The sequence below is a fragment of the Chinchilla lanigera genome, unplaced genomic scaffold (genome assembly GCF_000276665.1).
Source record: "Chinchilla lanigera isolate Chin_1 unplaced genomic scaffold, ChiLan1.0 scaffold00021, whole genome shotgun sequence".
Taxonomy (NCBI): Eukaryota; Metazoa; Chordata; class Mammalia; order Rodentia; family Chinchillidae; genus Chinchilla; species Chinchilla lanigera.
Genome location: NW_004955422.1, coordinates 29,599,218 through 29,617,414, shown reverse-complemented (window position 1 = coordinate 29,617,414; position 18,197 = coordinate 29,599,218). Strand labels below are relative to the sequence as shown.

The window sequence follows — 18,197 nt, the reverse complement described above, 5'->3', positions numbered from 1 at the left end:
TCCGGTACCGGGAACCGAACTCACAACCTTGCACTTGCCAGGCAGGAGCTTTGCCGCTGAGCTAAATCCCCAGCCCCTACTGGTACATTTTAGATACACATATTGATCACATTCATCATAGGGAATTTGTATCTATACATGATATATTTTGATTCTTCCCTCCTTATTTACAAAAGCTTTGTTTGCATTCGTTTCTTTTCTCTTTTTCCTTCCTTCCTTACTTCCACACCCTTGCCTTGTTCCCTTTCCATTTAAACATTATATTCCTACTTCACAGTATCCATTATTCATCAGTTGTTGGCCATTTGGGCTATTTCCAAGATTTAGCTATTACAAATTGTCCTGCTATAAACGTAGGTGTGCACATATCACTGTGATATGATGCTTTTAATTCTTTTGGAAAGATACTCAAAGGGGAATAGCTGGGTCAAAAGGAACCTCTAGTTTTAGTTTTTTGAGGAATCTCCACACTGATTTCTACAGTAGTTTTACCAATCTATACTCCTGCCAACAGTGAAGAAAGGCTCCATTTTCCCCACAGCCCTGCCAGCATTTGTTATTAGTTGATTTCCTGATGTCATTCTTTCTGGAATGAGATGGAATCTCAGTGTTGTTTTAATTTGCATCACTCAAATGACCAGTGATATTGAACAGTTTTTCATGTATTTATTTGCTGTTTCTACTTTTTCATCTGAGAAGTGTCTATTCATTTCAGATGCCCATTTTTGGACTGGGTGTTTTAAATTGGGGCATCTGATTTTTTTTAGTTTTTTTTTATATATTCTAGATATTAGTCTTTTGTCTGAGGAACAGCTGGGTATCTCTGGGCAGCAGAAGAGAGGTACAGAAGAGGTTTCAGCACTCCTCCTCCATACCCACACCCTCTGTTCTTCCTGGACTCTTATAAGCTATGCCAAATTGTTTTGCAAGAATGATCAGACTCAAAAACATAAAAGAAATGTTTGGCATTTATTAGAACTCTTCAGGGAAGAAAAGAATCCCCATCAGACAGAGACTGGGAACCATGTCACACCTGCACTGCTTACTGTACCAAAATTATAGGTTTTATTGTACAACATTCTCCCGCATCTCTATAAGATATGTGCTGATACACAGTGCAGAGAACAAAATTTGAGAGCAGAAAAGAGAAACTGATATCACACTTGGAAGAAATGGGGGAACTTTATAAAACAACAAAACTTCAAAGGCCCCATTTGATAGAGTACTAACAACAATCAAAATGAAGATGGCTATATATTTTAAACCAAGGGAATCACATTACTTGTTGAGAAGAACAATTGGGGATTCCTAAAGGAGTAAAAATTTAATACCTTGTAGGGACTAAAGCATTAAAGGTCTCTAAAGAGGTGTTTCATGTTGAGAGGCAAATCTTCTACTTTTTCTTATGCAAATGCCAATTTCACCATTAAATTGAGATCGGTTTAAGAACTGGGAGTAAAGCACATTTTAATGGTTTTGATCTGATGACTTGAGATGAGTAGGGGAGACAAAAATAACTTCCAAGTTTCTGAGGTGAGCAGTAGGACGAATTGTAGATGCTCATTACTAGGGAAAGTAAAACAAGGACAAGGCTACGTGAGCAGATCTGGAGTTCATTTGGAGCATTTTGAATCTGAAATGGCTGAGAAACTCAAGAGAACATAGCAAATGCGTAGTTCCATACACAAGTTTGTAGCTCAGTACACCTCAGAGATGCAGTCTTGGTTGAATACATGAATATAGAATCTGCCCAACATTGCACAGCTATGGAGAAGTGATGGGGGAAAGAGCAAGTCCTCTGACTCCATTGTTACATTTCTTTGCCTAAGAGTTAGAAATCAGGGAGATGGAAGCTGTACTTTAAACCTAGAATTCTATACTCAGTCTTCCTCTTTAAATACTACTAACAAAGAAAGTCTAGAAATATTATATCTCCTACTATGCTGGATCCAGGAGCAACGCTTTCTTCAAGATAGTCACATTTATTTCTTTACGCTACTACTTCAGCAAATTTCTGTGTCCCACCTTGAAACTTGGCTTTGTTCTATATCTGACAAATGTATGAATTGTGTGAATATCAAATATATAAACACCATTAACCTTTCCCACCAGACTTTTAGGTTACCTGCAAATTAAAAGCCAACTGTATATATTAGTCATTTAAAGTGTCCCCTTGATTCATTGAATTTGTCTGGGATTGTTATCTGTCTAAATAATAATAAGCAATGAACGTAGCATGTAACATATGTATGAAAAGGTAGAGAAATTAGAGAAATGAAGAGAGAAAAGAGAGGCAGAGAGAGAAATCAAATAAATGTCATGTTACGTAGCATGTAACATATGTATGAAAAGGTAGAGAAATTAGAGAAATGAAGAGAGAAAAGAGAGGCAGAGAGAGAAATCAAATAAATGTCATGAGATAGATGGTAGAAGAAACTCCAAAGGTTGCTAAGAAATAGCACCCACAAGTCAGGGCAAATAAGAGTTTTAAGGAGGAACAATAAACTGCTGTAAAAGGATAGTTAGAGGCAAAATAAGTGGTAAAATGTAAAGAATATTTAAAATTTTCAGCAAGGAAGGCTTTAGTGACAAAATCAAAGCCATTTCAGTGAAGCAATAAGCACAGAACCAGATTTCTCTTAGTTGAAGTGAGACAGGGAATCTAGGACTTCAAGAACTTAGATGGGAACCCTAGTTCTAGAAGTTTGTATCCAAAAGGAAAAGCAACGAAACATTAGCCACAGAAAAAGAGTATTCATAAGATAAAAATTTCACAGAATGTCAAATATTAGTTGTGAACCAAGTTTCAGTTTGGGAAAACAATATTCCCTAGTTCCCAGGAATGGAAGACCTCATTCAGCGCCTGCTTCTGTGCAGCATCTCTAACACTGCCATCACCTCATTTTGGTCCCACATCCAGAAATCATCTTCTAGCCCCCAAACTGGAAACATGCCTGGCGTACTCCACTTCCCAACAGCTCTGCCACTTAGAAAGTATTACCCTAATTTCTCTAACAAATTCCTATACTCACTTCCATCCATCTGTGTGGTTCTAGCCCTTCCTGAGGACACTGCATGGTACCAAGCAGACCAGGTTAGTTCTATGGGTACCGAAAGTCACCCTGTTGCCCCTGTCCTGAGCCTTCCATGTTTAGGTGGAGGATCTAAAGATGTCACCTTCATGTTCTCTGAATCATTCAGACTCAATTCAATTGTTACCTCCCCTCTGCAGCTTCCATATTGGGGCTTTCTTCATGTTCTGTACGTCTATTGAACTATCCGAGTGTCATGCTTGCTTTTTTGGCCAGTGCCTTTTCCTGGACTTCATGGCTTTTCAGCTTCCAGCCTAACCTCTCCTGTCCGATGATGATTGCTCACAGATGAAAGACACACACATGAGCAGGAATGCATTTTTATGGGAAAGTGTTCAAGAATAAGGAGGAATTGCTACAAGAGGGGGTGATGTTGTCAATATTCAAACTTCAGAGTAACTGGAAGTGTTTTTAACTGACAAGTTGGAATAGGAGCCATATTCCTTCTTTAAAGTGTTAGAACTAGGTATTTATTCTTATAGATAATTTCAGGCAGCACTTTTGGTTATTTAGGCAGGTTAAGTGCTGAACTTCGTCTTTTCTGCAGCTGTTTCTGCACATCCCTTGATAAAGCTCACATGGATCCCAAAGCTCTTGGTTCCTGTCATGATGGGATCTGAACAGGCCACCTGGGGAAGACAGAGCCATGTTTAGTTTGCATGCAGCAGAAAAGCAGGAGTAAGGAAGCCTGACTACAAGAGAACACACCCTAAGGACATTAAGAGGACAGAGCCTGGAGTTAAAACACTTAGATTCCATTCTGGGCCCTGTCATTGACTACCTCCATCCTTGAGTGCTTCCTCCAGCCCCCTGGCCCTCCACTGCATCATTTTCGCAGCAGGCATGACAACAGATTTAAGTTCCTAAAGTTCTGTACCACTAAATTAGCATATACTGTGTGGCACACTTAGATAGAAAGGCATCTGAATGATTAAATGTTAGATGGCCCTGCTGATTGTCTTTCCTAAAGGTCTAGAGCAGTGATGGCAAACCTCGTAGAGAATGAGTGCCCAAAATGCAATTCCCAAACCCACTTGTTTACCACACAGTGCCAACACTGTAATTAAACCTGAACACTGGGATTTTTAGTTTAGAAAAAACAATTCATACATTAACATCTATTGTCTTAAAAGAAAAACACCATAATAGAGCTTTTGATGATAAAAAAACAGTTTTTTATTGAAAGGTAAAAGTTTGCATTTGGCATGCTTTTGCATAATTAATGTGATCTTTGCTGTTGTATGCATGCTGGCAATTTGTCAAAACTTGGCTGGGGTTACTTGGCTCATGCATCCACAGAGAGGGACACACGTGCCATTGGTTTGCCACCACTGGTCTAGAGTTTCCAAGGCTGCCACTGGGAGCACGTATTGGACATGTTCCTGTGTCCTACAGAGATGTGTACTCCTCGTGCAGCTCATCAAAGAGCCAGGATCTGCTGATACAGGACACACATATTTGCCACATGTGCATACCTGCCTGTATGCTTTGAAACTTAGACACAAACATGTTTTATCCATGTCTGTTTTTACCTGGGCCCCTCAGAAACAAGAAATATGTGTATATGAGCAGCACACTGGCACAACTCATTTTGCCCACAGATCCACATTTACACATAACTGGAGCCATACAGTTGTGTTCTCTGTTAAGATCTCCACCATGTACTTCAACATATGGTGAAAGCCCATCTTAACAGCTATGCAGCAACCATGCAGGCATGTGCAGGTTCTTTGCCTGAAAATACTGAGTGACAAAGTTTCTGACATTTAGTCAGCATTTTAAAAATACTAGTTATCAAGAGCATTAGTTATCTATTGACTCTTTCAAAGACAAAGGAAGTTTTAGAAAATAATATTAACAGTCTCTAACATCCACCATGATGTGGTCCAGCATCCATTATGTAGCAGGCATTCTACAAATACTATTGTACTGAACTTTCACCAAAACTTGTTGTGACCTTCATTCTCTCTGAGGCTCAAGAAAGTACTGTGCTCTGTCTGCATTCCCATAGCTGGTCCCTGACCAAGCTTATACTCAGTGTCCTAGTTACAGGACATCAACCCATGGTCTTTCCTCTGTGTATCACATCCTTTCTCTGTGACAGAACTTCACAGGGAGTCTCTTCCCACATCATGTCTGCAGGAATGGTGCCTCTGCAACTTTCAAAAAACCATCCAAAATCCTTAGTTTAGCATTCAAGGACCTTACAACCATCCACACATGCCCTCACCCCACACCCATTCTCAACCCTCACTGTGCCAGGTCCTCACTGTACTCAGCTCTAACCACAATGAAGTCTCCAGTTAATAAGTAAAACTAGTTCATTATAGCCATTAATCAAAAAAAGTCTGAGATTATTTCCTGCATGGAAATTAAATGGGAAGTTTTGTCAATTTTTTAACAAGAAAAGTAAAAGTTTCCAACTTTAGGTGAAGGTGGAAAACAGGAGGGGAAATAAAGAAGTAAAGAAAAATGCTTCAGTGGAACGCATCCATAGCGCTTGCTCATTGGTGTATATATGAACTATCCTAGAAATCCAGAGAAAGCACGGGATTGCTACATCAGCCAGCCTATTGGTCAGTGCAAGTAAAAGCACTGACCACTGTCCATTCTCCAGCATCATGGTACCACTGTGTACCCCCCTAAGCCCTTAAGCTCATAATGTTCTCTCTCTCTCTGTCTCAGAGGAGACCCACAGAGCCTTCCCAGAGTGACACTACAGTCTTCTGTCTTCTGGACCTGAAGGACTTTTCCTTTCTCCCAAACACCCTGGCTATAAGTTAAGGCATCCAAGCTGTCTTCTCCATAGTCACCAGAAGGATATGTAGGAGCATACACATCAAAAATAAAGACCAAGTAGGCTGCCTTCTCCTTACTCTCTTCACATTGCAGCCCCAAGAGGATTTTACCTATAGTGACTCAAAAATAAATAATTTTAAAAATAAAGTCTTTGTTATAGACATATATTCAGCTTCTCAATCTTAAAGCTTTTCTAATCCTACATTGCTTTGCACTACAAGTTTTAACACCCACATCATATTAAGATCACCTTTAATGATCCTTCCATGTGTAAATTGAAATCATAGGAGACCTAACTTGAATCCCAGCATTGCTTCTGCTCCTTTGTACAAATGTTGTGTTTCAGCTCTCTGAACCTGGGCTCTCTATGTGGGAAAAGGAGGTAAGAGGGAGAGTTTGTGTCAGATCAGGACATCTCGGCTGCGGAGGAGGTAAAAAGATGTCATACTTTGTAATTACCTGGAGAATTCTTTTTCTAATTTTAAAGAAAAGAAATAGAAACAATGAAAGCAATGGTATAAAATTTCAAAACGAGATTGTAGGAGAATAACAATGGTTAGTATATTGCATATTGTTATCTTTAAAGTAGTTGCTCATATTATAAGATATAGGCATGAAAAATTGATCAGGCAATATAGGCATAAACCTTTCCTTTCAATGAGCTAATAGCAATTAGTAGTATATGTATGTGTACATAAATATAAAATATATATAGTATATATATATTTTTTTCCTTTTCCTTTCCACCTTTTCTTCTTTCCTACCTGGGAATTCTTAAGTGTATTCCCATCAGGACTCTTAGAAGTCCTGATTGAGTAGGTCTTAGAAAAGGGCAGAGTAAGAATGCTTTGTAAGAATTACTCAGTATTTATTCACGAGCTCTAGCTTGAAATGAAAGTCACAATCCTTCAGAGCCTTCTCACAGTCACCTATAGACATTGCCCAGGGGAACCCTTGTAAGAGAAAATTAAAATATAATAAAACTTTTTAAAACCCCAGTGATAGGCTCTGGACCCTTTCTAACAACTCCATCTGGACCCCAGATCAATTTGATATGTTATTTCTCTACCACCTGTGCACCCATTCAACTTCTAAGGTTCTTCTTTCTCATATAAATTTATTAGCCATAGCTATTTATATATTCATTCATTCAATAAACGTTTGCCAAAATTTACCCTACCCAAAGCCCTCAGCTCAACAGCAAGAATACATAAAGTTAAGACAGAGTCTTGACATTTGCAGTTTGATTTTTTGGGGTAATAAAAAAATGACTTTGATTGTCCCAGTGGAAAACATTATTTGGAACAGTTCCTTTCCATAAATTCCCCCAGGTGAAATATCAAAGTTATTAAGGAAGCAACATTATGTTCAACTTTTGAAGCATGAAGCCCTGTCTTCACTTGCGTGTGTGTGTGTGTGTGCGAGCGCGTGTGCGTGTGCGTGTTTTACAAACCCACCTGTGGTTTCTACTACTTTCTCAGTGTGGCAACCGAACTTTATAAGCATAACAAATTTGTTTCAAAAAAGATGAAAGAAGGTGAAAAATAAGTGGGTAGGGAAATATGAAGAAGGAGGTAGATGGGAAAGGAAGGAAGAGGGGAATGAGAAAATGTTGAAGGAAGAGAAAGGGAGGACAAAAAGAACTTTAGACACAGTGACTGCACTCAACCTCACTCAAGAAAGAGAAACTAGTTTTCCATAGGGCTGGGTTGAGACTGCTCTCTATGTCTCTGTGAATCCCAAGGTTTGATAGGAGATACCTGAGAATATTCCAGATTCTTAATTTCATGTATCTTCGCTGCCTACAGTTCTATCTATTGTTCTTCACTGCCCTTGGAAAATCACACTCAAGAAACTTCCTTAGAATTTGAAAATAGTACTAGATATTCTTCAACGAGTGTTCATTCTCATTTCTTTTTAAAACCACTTTATTGATTGATATGCAAACACTGTATATTTTGATTTAAACATCTTGAGGAGTTTAGAAGTAAGTACCCAACCATGAGACTATCATCACAATCTATGCTATAAACCTATTCTTTACCCTCAAAAATTTTTCTCCCGCATTCTTATTTAGTTATCTTTTTTCATTTAACAAATATTATGTTAAGATTTACTTTCAGCAATTTAAAAGATCTACAGGACAACGCTGTTAAGTAGTATACTGGGTGGTGCATGCCTGTAATCCCAGCACTTGGGAGGCGAGGAGGGAGGATCACTGTGAATTTGAGGCCAGCTGGAACTACATAGTGAGACCCTGTTTCAAAAAACAAGCCAGAAAAGTTGTTAAATGAGAACTAAATAAGAATCTCAATGGTGTTGAGATTATGGTGTTGGGAAAATTTGAGGATATCATGCAAAATCATGAGATTGACCCTTACACCACATACAAAAATCAACTCAAAACAGATTATAAACTTAAACCTAAGATCTGAAACCATCAAACTCTTAGAAGAAAACATAAGGTAAAGCTTCCTAACATTGGCCTTAGCATATGGATATGACTTGGCTATGACTTTAAGTCACAGGCAACAAAAGCAAAAATAGACAAGTGGGACTGCATCACTATTAAAAGCTTCCACACAGAAAAATGAACTCATTAACAAAATAAGAAAGCAACTTCAGAAGGGCAGAAACTATTTCAAATCATGTACCTGATAAGTGGTTAATACTCTCCCAATTCCAGCAGCCACAGACCTGCTATGATGAATTAAACTGTCCTTAATCAAAGCCAAACCTTGACCAAGCCAGTACCTCCTCAGACAAATATTACATATGTCCTACCTGAATAAATCACCCATTTGAGTAGAACACCACCTTCAACTCAAGGCCCACATCTTCTGATAACTTCTCAAATCACAATTATAAAATATAACACAAACACAACGCTATGAAAGACATTCAATCCCAATTCACAGCATCAATCCAAACCACAGTCCAACTATAGAACTTTCTCCCAACTTCACTCTACCCCAGCTTCATTCAACAAAAGGTACTGTTCCTTTTCTAGAATACACTAAAACATCAGTAAAGCCAAATTCTATAATTATTTACCTCATGTTCATCCCCATTCATTTTCCCACTATTACTCAGTCTCTAAGATCTTACAACCTCCCACTACAACTCACTATCCAAAATCAAGCGACCTTTCATTCCTCCTACAGTTCCCCGCTTGTACTCGGTCTCTTAAACTTAACCCATGATCAAGCTCCCATCGCAGTGGTAACACTACCTAAAATGCTTCATGCTTTTACTTTCCACTATGCCTGGAATAAAAATGACCTTTCAAATTTCCTCTGGCAGAGAAGAACCAGAGGAGATCTTTATGTGATGGACCTTAGGGATAACATTTGCAGCCTATCTGAGCCCAGAAAAGGCTTTAAGTACTGCCCAATATATATGTGTAAGAGTCATCTCAGAAGTCACTGAGACACCAATACTACCTAAAAGATCCCAGAATCTTTGAGAGAAGCCTGTGTTACCTGGAGTTTTTTGAACCAAGATAAGAAGGATGGCAATGATCATTAAATAGGACTTCATAACTGATACGCTGCAAAATGAAGAGCTGTGTTGCAAGTGACTGAAGAGAGACCATTGTAGCAGGACGATTCCTTTCTTCTATTAGTTTGGATGTGAGCCAGGGTTCTGTGCGATGAACTAAAAAGAATGGAAGATACTGAGGTTAATCAAGCAGAAGGATGACATGTATTGCATATTTCAACTCAGAATTTTGCATAAATGTGAAAGATTTTCCTGAAACACTCATGACAAGGTAGGCAGCCTTCCAAGCAAGAAACAAAGACATTACAACCATTGGCATTTTGTGTGAGATAAATTTGAATGAATGAATGACTCAAGCAAGCAATGAGAAAATTAACACTTAACTATAATAAATCACTTTTATACGTGTGTCTTTACTAGAATCCCCTTTACTAAAAGGAAAAGAATGGTAAATGCTATCACAAAATATGACAAAGTATAACACTCTTTAGTAGATTACACACAGGGAAGACCAAAAAAAAAAAAAAAAAAAAAAAAAAAAGAACCTTATTGAAATAGAAAACCTCCAAGCCACAAAGATAAACAAAAAGAGAAGAAACTAAGAATGTGAAAAATATCCAGAAAAAAATATCTACTTAATAGGAGTAAGCCCTTGCCTATCTATAGTGCCTTTGTGTATAAGTGGATTAAACTTTGCAATTAAAGATTTAGCCTGGCTGAATAGAAAAATGAAGAAGAAGCAATATAATATGCTGCCTATAAGAAATTCACCTCACCAAAAAAGATATGCATCAGCTGAAAGTGAAGGTATAGGAAAAGATACTTCACACAGATGAAAACCAACCCACAAAGTGCTAGAAGGAAAGCAATGATAAAGATCAGAAAAGAATACTAAAAATTACAAAAGTCAACAAAACAAATATTGGGGTTTTTTTTTTAAAAAAAAAAGGTAAAACAATACATTTTAAAACTGGACTAAAAAGAAAAGAGAGATGGCCCAAATAGATAAAATCAGAAGTAAAATGGAAACAATACAGCTGATGTCACATTCAAAAACCTTTTTCAGGCTTTTTGTTCTCATGAACACAAAACTTGCCAACCAGCAGCCCTCAGCAATTATATGAATTTTTAAAGTAGCTACCAATCTTAAGGAGAACATTGATACTGATAGTCAACATGTTTGATATCTGTCACGCTGCAAATCAAATCTGGAAGAATGTAGCTCTCCAACGTCAGTGAAAACCAAAATGTCACATGGAAACTCTTTGCTGACTGGAGTCATTACCATTTTCCCAAATTATGTAATTTGTTGTCAGACTCATACCAGATAAGATGAAATATCTAAGAATTTGCACAAGAAAGATTGCTAAGGTTTGGACTGGGGAAATGGAAGTCCCATTGTTTCTATCCAGGGGCTCCTACTCACAGTTTCAGAAATATGAAAATCCCCTAAATGAGAAAATTGAACATGAAAAAGAGCAAAAAAAGCACTACAAGAAATAGAGATTGCTTAGCACTCTGAGAAACTGAGACAGGAAGATCACAAGTTTGAGCCCAGCCAAAGCAACTTATTGAGACCCTGTCTCAAAATAAAACAAATAGAAAAGGGCTGGAGATGTTATTGAGTATGGAGGCTTCGGGTCCAATCCCAGTGATACATACATACACACACATGTGCACGCGCGCACGCACACACACATTCACACACACACACACACACAGAGGATTATCACTACTTCTGCCTTCCAGCTGTACATTTAAATGGCTCTCCATGTCATTTGATCAGCAACATCACTTAAAAGCAGTATAATGAAAATCTGAAATCTTACCATTCTTGTAATAAGGATCAAATAATTCTATAAATAATACAAATGTGCTATCAAAAATTTTATTTTTAACAGGGAACATCTAAGGTAAGCCAAAGAGGCTCACTGAAGTCAACATTACCTAAGACCTGGTAACCATCAGATCGTAAATACCGTTAGTATGATATTTGGATCACCAGAAGGGTTTGCTTTGGCTGAATTGGCACTCAGATAGTGATTGAGGGCTTCCTGAATTACATTATTCCAACGTTTGGAATCCTGAACATTTAGAACCTGATATGGGAATCACTGTGCTTCCTATGGTAATGAAAGAGTTCTGCAAAACCCTACAAGTACCAGTAACATTATTTTTCTTATTTTCCCAGTTTTATGGGCCAGTAGAAAATGAATCTTACCCAAAAGAATTCCTTGGCTAAATTAAGTCACTGGTTGCCAATGCCTTACATTAGTTCTATAAAAGTGAAGGTTAACTGCCTTTAGTAAGCGTGATTTTTCCCTTTTGAATTAATATTCTGAAATGCTACGCATTTGAGCCTAGCGTCTTACCAGACACAGGAAAACATTATTTATTTCCTTCCGTAGGCTCCTTACGCTACCATGTGGCCAGATCATGGAATAACATCCCCACCCCTGGGGAAAGTGTCTCACTAGGAGATAACATCTATATAAAAGTTTTCCAATGACAAGCTGGACTGTCATCCTGCTGACAAGGCTGCTACAGGTATTGCTGATAAGTCATACTATTGTCAAACTGAAAGAGCAATAAGTCAGGGCACGGGATTCACATATGAGATCAGCTTTACTGACTGATGGGCTGCAGCTCTCCAGATAGTAACAGAAAAACACATGCAAGATGAAGAAAAAAGAGCTTCAAACAGACTGGCAACAAGATCGATGGACTGTTGCTTCTTTCTCTTTAGTTATCCCAACCATTAAATTTTTAATATTTTTGTACCAGTTGAAATGGCACCTTATCATTTTAAAACTGAGTTTCTTGTCTTGTGGAATTTTTTACTGACCATACATTTTCCTGAATATGGAGGAAAAGCTTTAGAAATCCTTTTACCTGTCTATAAGGCTTCAGACTCACTGATTGCGGGGAGGGGGGCTTGAATGCAAAAAAATGAAAATTTCAAATCTTCCCACAGACAGAAATCAATATTACCCACATATTAAATAATGTAGTTTGAAATATCACCTACTATTGGGTTCCTCAATAGTACACTAACTGGAAGGATTGTTAATTAATCAAACTGATCATAATTACACACAAATTATATCTCATAAGATCTCAGTTGCTCATTATCTTTCATATCTGATTATCAAAACTAAAGTTTGATGTAAGATGAGGGGGAAAAATATCCAAGCCCAGCTAGTGGAACTGGTTTCTCCAAAAATCTGAAATATGTGCCATGAAATGAGTCTATAATATTTAGAATCAAGCAATCCATAATTAAGTCCCCTAGAAGAATTTAAAAAATCACATTTCTTAACATTACTGCTATTCATATGAGTTCATTTCACCTGTACACAATGTGCTTTAACATTATGGAGAATTTTTCAGCAGAATCTCATTTAAAAATTACTGTTCCATGTCATTACATCAGTAGTTACATTGACCTTACTCTCACATTCTATTTTTTATAATAATTCTTTATCGGACATACTCTGTTGCTCTATTCTTCAAATTATTTTTGTTAGAATATATTTGTTGTACATAATAATTACATTCATTTTGATCATACACATATCACATCTTGATCATTTTTACTTACCTCACCCCGTGATGACACTTCCTATGCTTGCCTTGACAGCATATGCAACACATATGAGTTGCTGAATATTGTGGTAGGAAGGGCACAAACTGAGGCTCTAATTGCAACTCTTATGATACAGAAATATTGACAAATATGATTGTTTTGGAATAACTGTGGAAACATGTAATTCGGGTGAAATCAAAACTAGAATTAAATTGGAGTATAATTTGGAACTGGACTACTCGCTTGATATTTGTTGCCACAATGTAAATGCCAGTGTCTAAAAAGTGCTCAGAGCCTTCCCTTGTGTAAACTAGCAATAACTAGCTATTGGACAGTTCCAATATATACTTTCTAGTACAAGACTACAGCATTGAACCAACTTGTGGGAACAATTAGGCATGGGGTATGGAAGTTAAAGGATGGTTTTAAAAAGGATGACTAAATCATACATCTGAATCTGAAAGTTGGTATTGCGAAGGGAAAATATTGATAATTGAGCCAACATAACAAATGCAACTAAAGGACATCTGCTTTCTACATGTTCACATGGAGCAAATACACTATCATTCAAATGACAAGCACACAGAGAAGCACTTCAAACATTACCATTGATACTGACAGGAGTCAGAGAGGGCCAGTTGAGTGGATTTCTCTCATAATTTGAAACAAACTTAGCCTAGTTCCTTACATGTACCCACCAATGAGCACCTCATAATCAAATTTTAGTTGGTAGAATATTTGTGTCTTATACTGGAAACACTATTTGAGAAGACAGAGCTATTTTATATAGGGTACTGGTTTCACTTTTAAGAATAATATAACTTACACAATTGATTAAATTCATAAGCTTATTTGACCATGCAAGAAAATTTTCTTTTTTAAAAGAGAATTTTAAAGAACAATAAAAACTGTACAGAATTTCAAAACAAGATGATAGGAAATTAACAATGGTTGTTATATTACATATTGTTATCTTCAAAGTACCTCAGATCACCAGATATAGGCATACAAAATTGATCAAACTAAGCATTAACTGTTCCTTTCAATAAACTAAAAGAAATTAGTAGTTTAATCATGTTAGGTATCATGTCTGTATGTGTGTGTGTGCATGTGTGTATATATACATATATATTCCCTTTCCTTCTTTTCTCCTTTGCCCCATCCCAGTTGTTCTTTCTTTTGAGCACTTTCTTTCCCTTTCAGAATATCTATTGCAGGCTGAGGATATAGTTCAGCAGCACAAGCGCCTGCCTAGCAACAGCAAGGTCCTGAGTTTGATTCCCCCCTAAAAAATCTATTGTACCTTTTGTATCTTATATACTCTTGCAGTTTCTTACACTTGGGAGACAATATGATGTTTACACACGTAAAGCTGACTTATTTCACTTATAAGTATGGTCTCTATTTGCATCTATTTACCTATAAGAGACTTGAGTTTATCCTTCTTTATAGCTGAATAATGCTCCATTGTATAAAAATAACCACTTCTTTATTGTCCTTTCCTCAGTTGATGGACATTTGGATTGTTTCCAAGATTTAGCTAAGACAAATTATGCTGTTATAAACAAGGGTGCACATATATCACTACAGTATAATGTTCTCAATTCTTCTGGGAAGATACCCAGAAAGGGAATAGCTGGGACAAAAGGAATCTCTAAAGCAGTTTTTTGAGGAATCTCCACACTGATTTCCACAGTGACTATGCCAGTCTATACTCCCTCCAACAGTGTAGAAAGGGGTCTTTTTCCTCACAGCCCCACCAGCACCTGTTACTGGTTAATTTTTTGATGATGACCATTCTTTCTGTGGTGAGATGAAATCTCAGTGTTCTTTTAATTTGCATTTCTCCAATGACTAATGATATTGAATATTTTTTCATATATTTATTTGCTACTTGTATTTCTTCCACTCAGTGTGTATTTATCTCAGATAACCACCTTTGGATTAGGTCTTTGAATTTTGGGGGCCTGATTCTTTAAATTCTTTATGTGTTCTAGATGGGAGTCCTTTCCCTGAGGGACAGTTGGCTAAATTTTTTTCCAAATTCATGAGTTTTCTCTTTTCTTTGTTGGTGATCTCTTTTGCTGTCCAGAAGGTTTTTAGTAAGATGAGATCTCAACCAGAACCTTGAACAGCTTCAGGGACCTTGGTGCCACTCCCTGCCCCCACCCTGCACCCTTGTTGGAGCTGAACTAAACCCCACACAGCTTTAGCAACTTCAGTGACTGTGCACTCACCCCTCCCCAACTGGCATGGGAATTGGTTTGGGTCCCAGACAGCTTCAGGAGCTTTGGTTACCAAAACCCACCCACCCCAGCACCATCATGGAAGCCAGGCTGAACACTGGACAGGCTTTGGAACCTAGGTGACCATGACCTGCCCATAGCTGCACCCTCATGGAAGCAGGGCTAAACCTTGCACAGCTCTGGGAACCCTGCATGGGAGCCATGCTGAGCCGTGGACAGCTTCAGAAACCTTGGTGACTGCACAACCACCCTTCCCCCACTGGCATGGGAGCCAAATGAACACCAGAGAGCTTTGAGAGCATTGGCAACCACACCCTGCCCACACACCATCACAGGAGCCATGTTGAGCAGCAAGGACCTATTGGTCCTTGCCCCACCACTTCCACACCATCACAGGAGACAGGCTGAGCTCTAGGGAACCTCTGGATCTTCAAAAATCGCAAAACAATGGAGTAAAATGCAATCTCAGACCTCCACCCCACCCAGAACAAGTCCAGGAGGCATTGACACAGAAGAAATTGGAAGTAATACACCTGGAATATCTGAAATGATAGCAACTGAAGTAAAGAATCAACTCCATCAGGCCATAGAAGACATCAGATCAGAAATAATCTCAGAGGTTAAAAAAAAAAAAGACAACAATAATGAAAGAATTTCTCAGGACCTCTAAAGAAGAAATAGATCAGAAAATAGAGCATAGAAAAATGGTGGAAATCTTAAATGAACAATATAGGAAAGAATTAGAATGCATGAAACAGATTAGAACAGATATCCAAGAAATTAAAAATTCCATGGAAAGCTGGCAAAATGTATGACAGTGAAGATAGACTTTCAGACCTTGAAGATAGCATTGAATGACAGTGAAGATAGACTTTCAGATCTTGAATGACAGTGAAGATAGACTTTCAGACCTTGAAGACAGCATTGCAGCTAATGATCATGAAAGGAAAAGACCTCATAAAAATAACACAGAGCTAGCAAATAACAATTCAACAGCTGCAAGTTAAGGCAAAGTAGAACAATATAAGACTGATAGGTGTCAACAAAAAAGAAGTGGGAAAACATGAATGACATAAAAAGACTATTTGCAGGGGGCTGGGGATTTAGCTCAGTGGCAAAAGCGCCTGCCTGGCAAGCACAAGGTTGTGAGTTCGGTTCCTGGTACCAGAGAAAAACCAAGGGAAAAAAAAAAAAAAGACTATTTGCAGCAGTAATAGCAGTAAATTTCCCAAGCATGAGATAAGAAACTTATATACACATAAGTGAGGCATATAAAACCCAAATTAGCCATAACCAAAATAAATTTACATTCAGACACATAATAATCAAGAGCCCAGAAATTGAGCAAAAGAACAGGATATTACATGATGTTAAAGAAAAGAAACAGATCACCTGTGAAGAAAACCCCATCAGAATCACAGCAGACTTCTCAACACAGACCGTCAAGTCAAGAAGAGCTTGGAGTGAAGTATTTCATGCCCCAAAAGAAAACAACTTCCAACCCAGATTGATGTACCCTGCAAAAACTATCTTTCAAAATTCATGGAGAAATAAGATAATTCCATGACAAAGATCAACTGAAGAAACTCATGAGTGCCAAACCAGTCCTACAAAGACTACTGAAAGATATTCTAGAAAGAGAAAAAAATTACCACAATCTCAAAACCAACAATAGAAAAGAACTACCAAGCAAGGTATGCAATTAAACAGAGAGGGAAAGTACAGAACCAACAGTGGAAAAATAACATGACAAGGATAAATCAATAGATATCAGTAATAACCATTAATGTAAAAGGCCTCAATTCACCAATCAAAAGAAACAGGCTTGGGGGCTGGGGATTTAGCTAAGTGGCACAGCGCCTGCCTGGCAAGCGAAAGGTCATGAGTTCGGTTCCCGGTACTGGAAAAAAACAAAACAAACAAACAAAAAGAAACAGGCTTTCTAGAGTGGATCGAGAAACAAACTCCAACAATATGCTGTATACAAGAAATGCATTTAACTCAAAAGGAAATCCATAGACTGAAAGTCAAAAGATGGAGAACAATACTCTATGTGACAGGAACCCAGAAAAAAGCAGGAGTAGTTATTCTGTTTGCAAACAAGGTGAACTTCAAACCAAGAATGATCAAAAGAGATAAAGAAGGTCACTATAGTCTTGTTAAAGGAAAACTGCAAAAGGAAGAGGTAACAATCATAAATATATATGCACCAAATATAGGAGCACCCAATTATATAAGGCAAATTTTAACAGACATAAAAAATCAAATAAGTAATAACACAATTGTAACAGGGATTTTAACACCACATTGTCACAAAGAGATAGACCAACTAGACAAAAAATCAGCAAAGAAATAACAGAACAAAACCAAACTTGTGAACAAATGGGCTTAGTAGACCTTTACTGAGTATTTCACCCAACAACATTAGAATACACATTTTTCTCAGCTGCACATGGGACATTCTCAAAAACAGACCACATGCTAGCATATGGAACATACTTAAGTAAATGCAAAGGAATTGAAATTATCCCATGCACATTATTGGACCATAGTGCAATGAAACTGGATAAATGATAAAGAAATCACAAAAGCTCCATAAACACATGAAATTAAATAACACCCTCCTGAACAACCAATGGGTCACAGAAGAAATTAAAGTAGAAATTGAACACTACAATCAAACAAAAATGCAGATACAAACTACTGGAACCTGTGGGATGCAATGAAAGCAGTCCTCAGAGGAAATTTATAGAGTGGATTCCCACATCAGGAAAACAGAACAAATACAGATAAACAACCTCAAATGTTATGTTATGTTACACCTCAAACTCCTGGAAAAGGAATACCAAGTTAAACCCAAAGCCTGAGAAGGGGAGGAAGTTATTAAAATCAGAGCAGAAATTAACACAATTGAAACTAAGAAAACAATACAAAAAATTCACGAATCTAAGAGTTGGTTCTTTGAAAAAAAAA

The 18,197-nt window shown here is 37.6% G+C and overlaps 1 protein-coding gene across 1 annotated transcript in view; it reads right to left on the bottom strand.

Moving 5' to 3' along the window:
• Positions 1–3,475: 3,475 nt before the first annotated feature.
• Positions 3,476–18,197, bottom strand: part of Defb116 (defensin, beta 116) — a 44,153-nt gene continuing 29,431 nt past the window's right edge. The window contains 3 exon segments of the mRNA XM_005384993.1: positions 3,476–3,559; positions 3,561–3,721; positions 9,374–9,441. Coding sequence (XP_005385050.1) covers positions 3,476–3,559; positions 3,561–3,721; positions 9,374–9,441 — 313 coding nt within the window.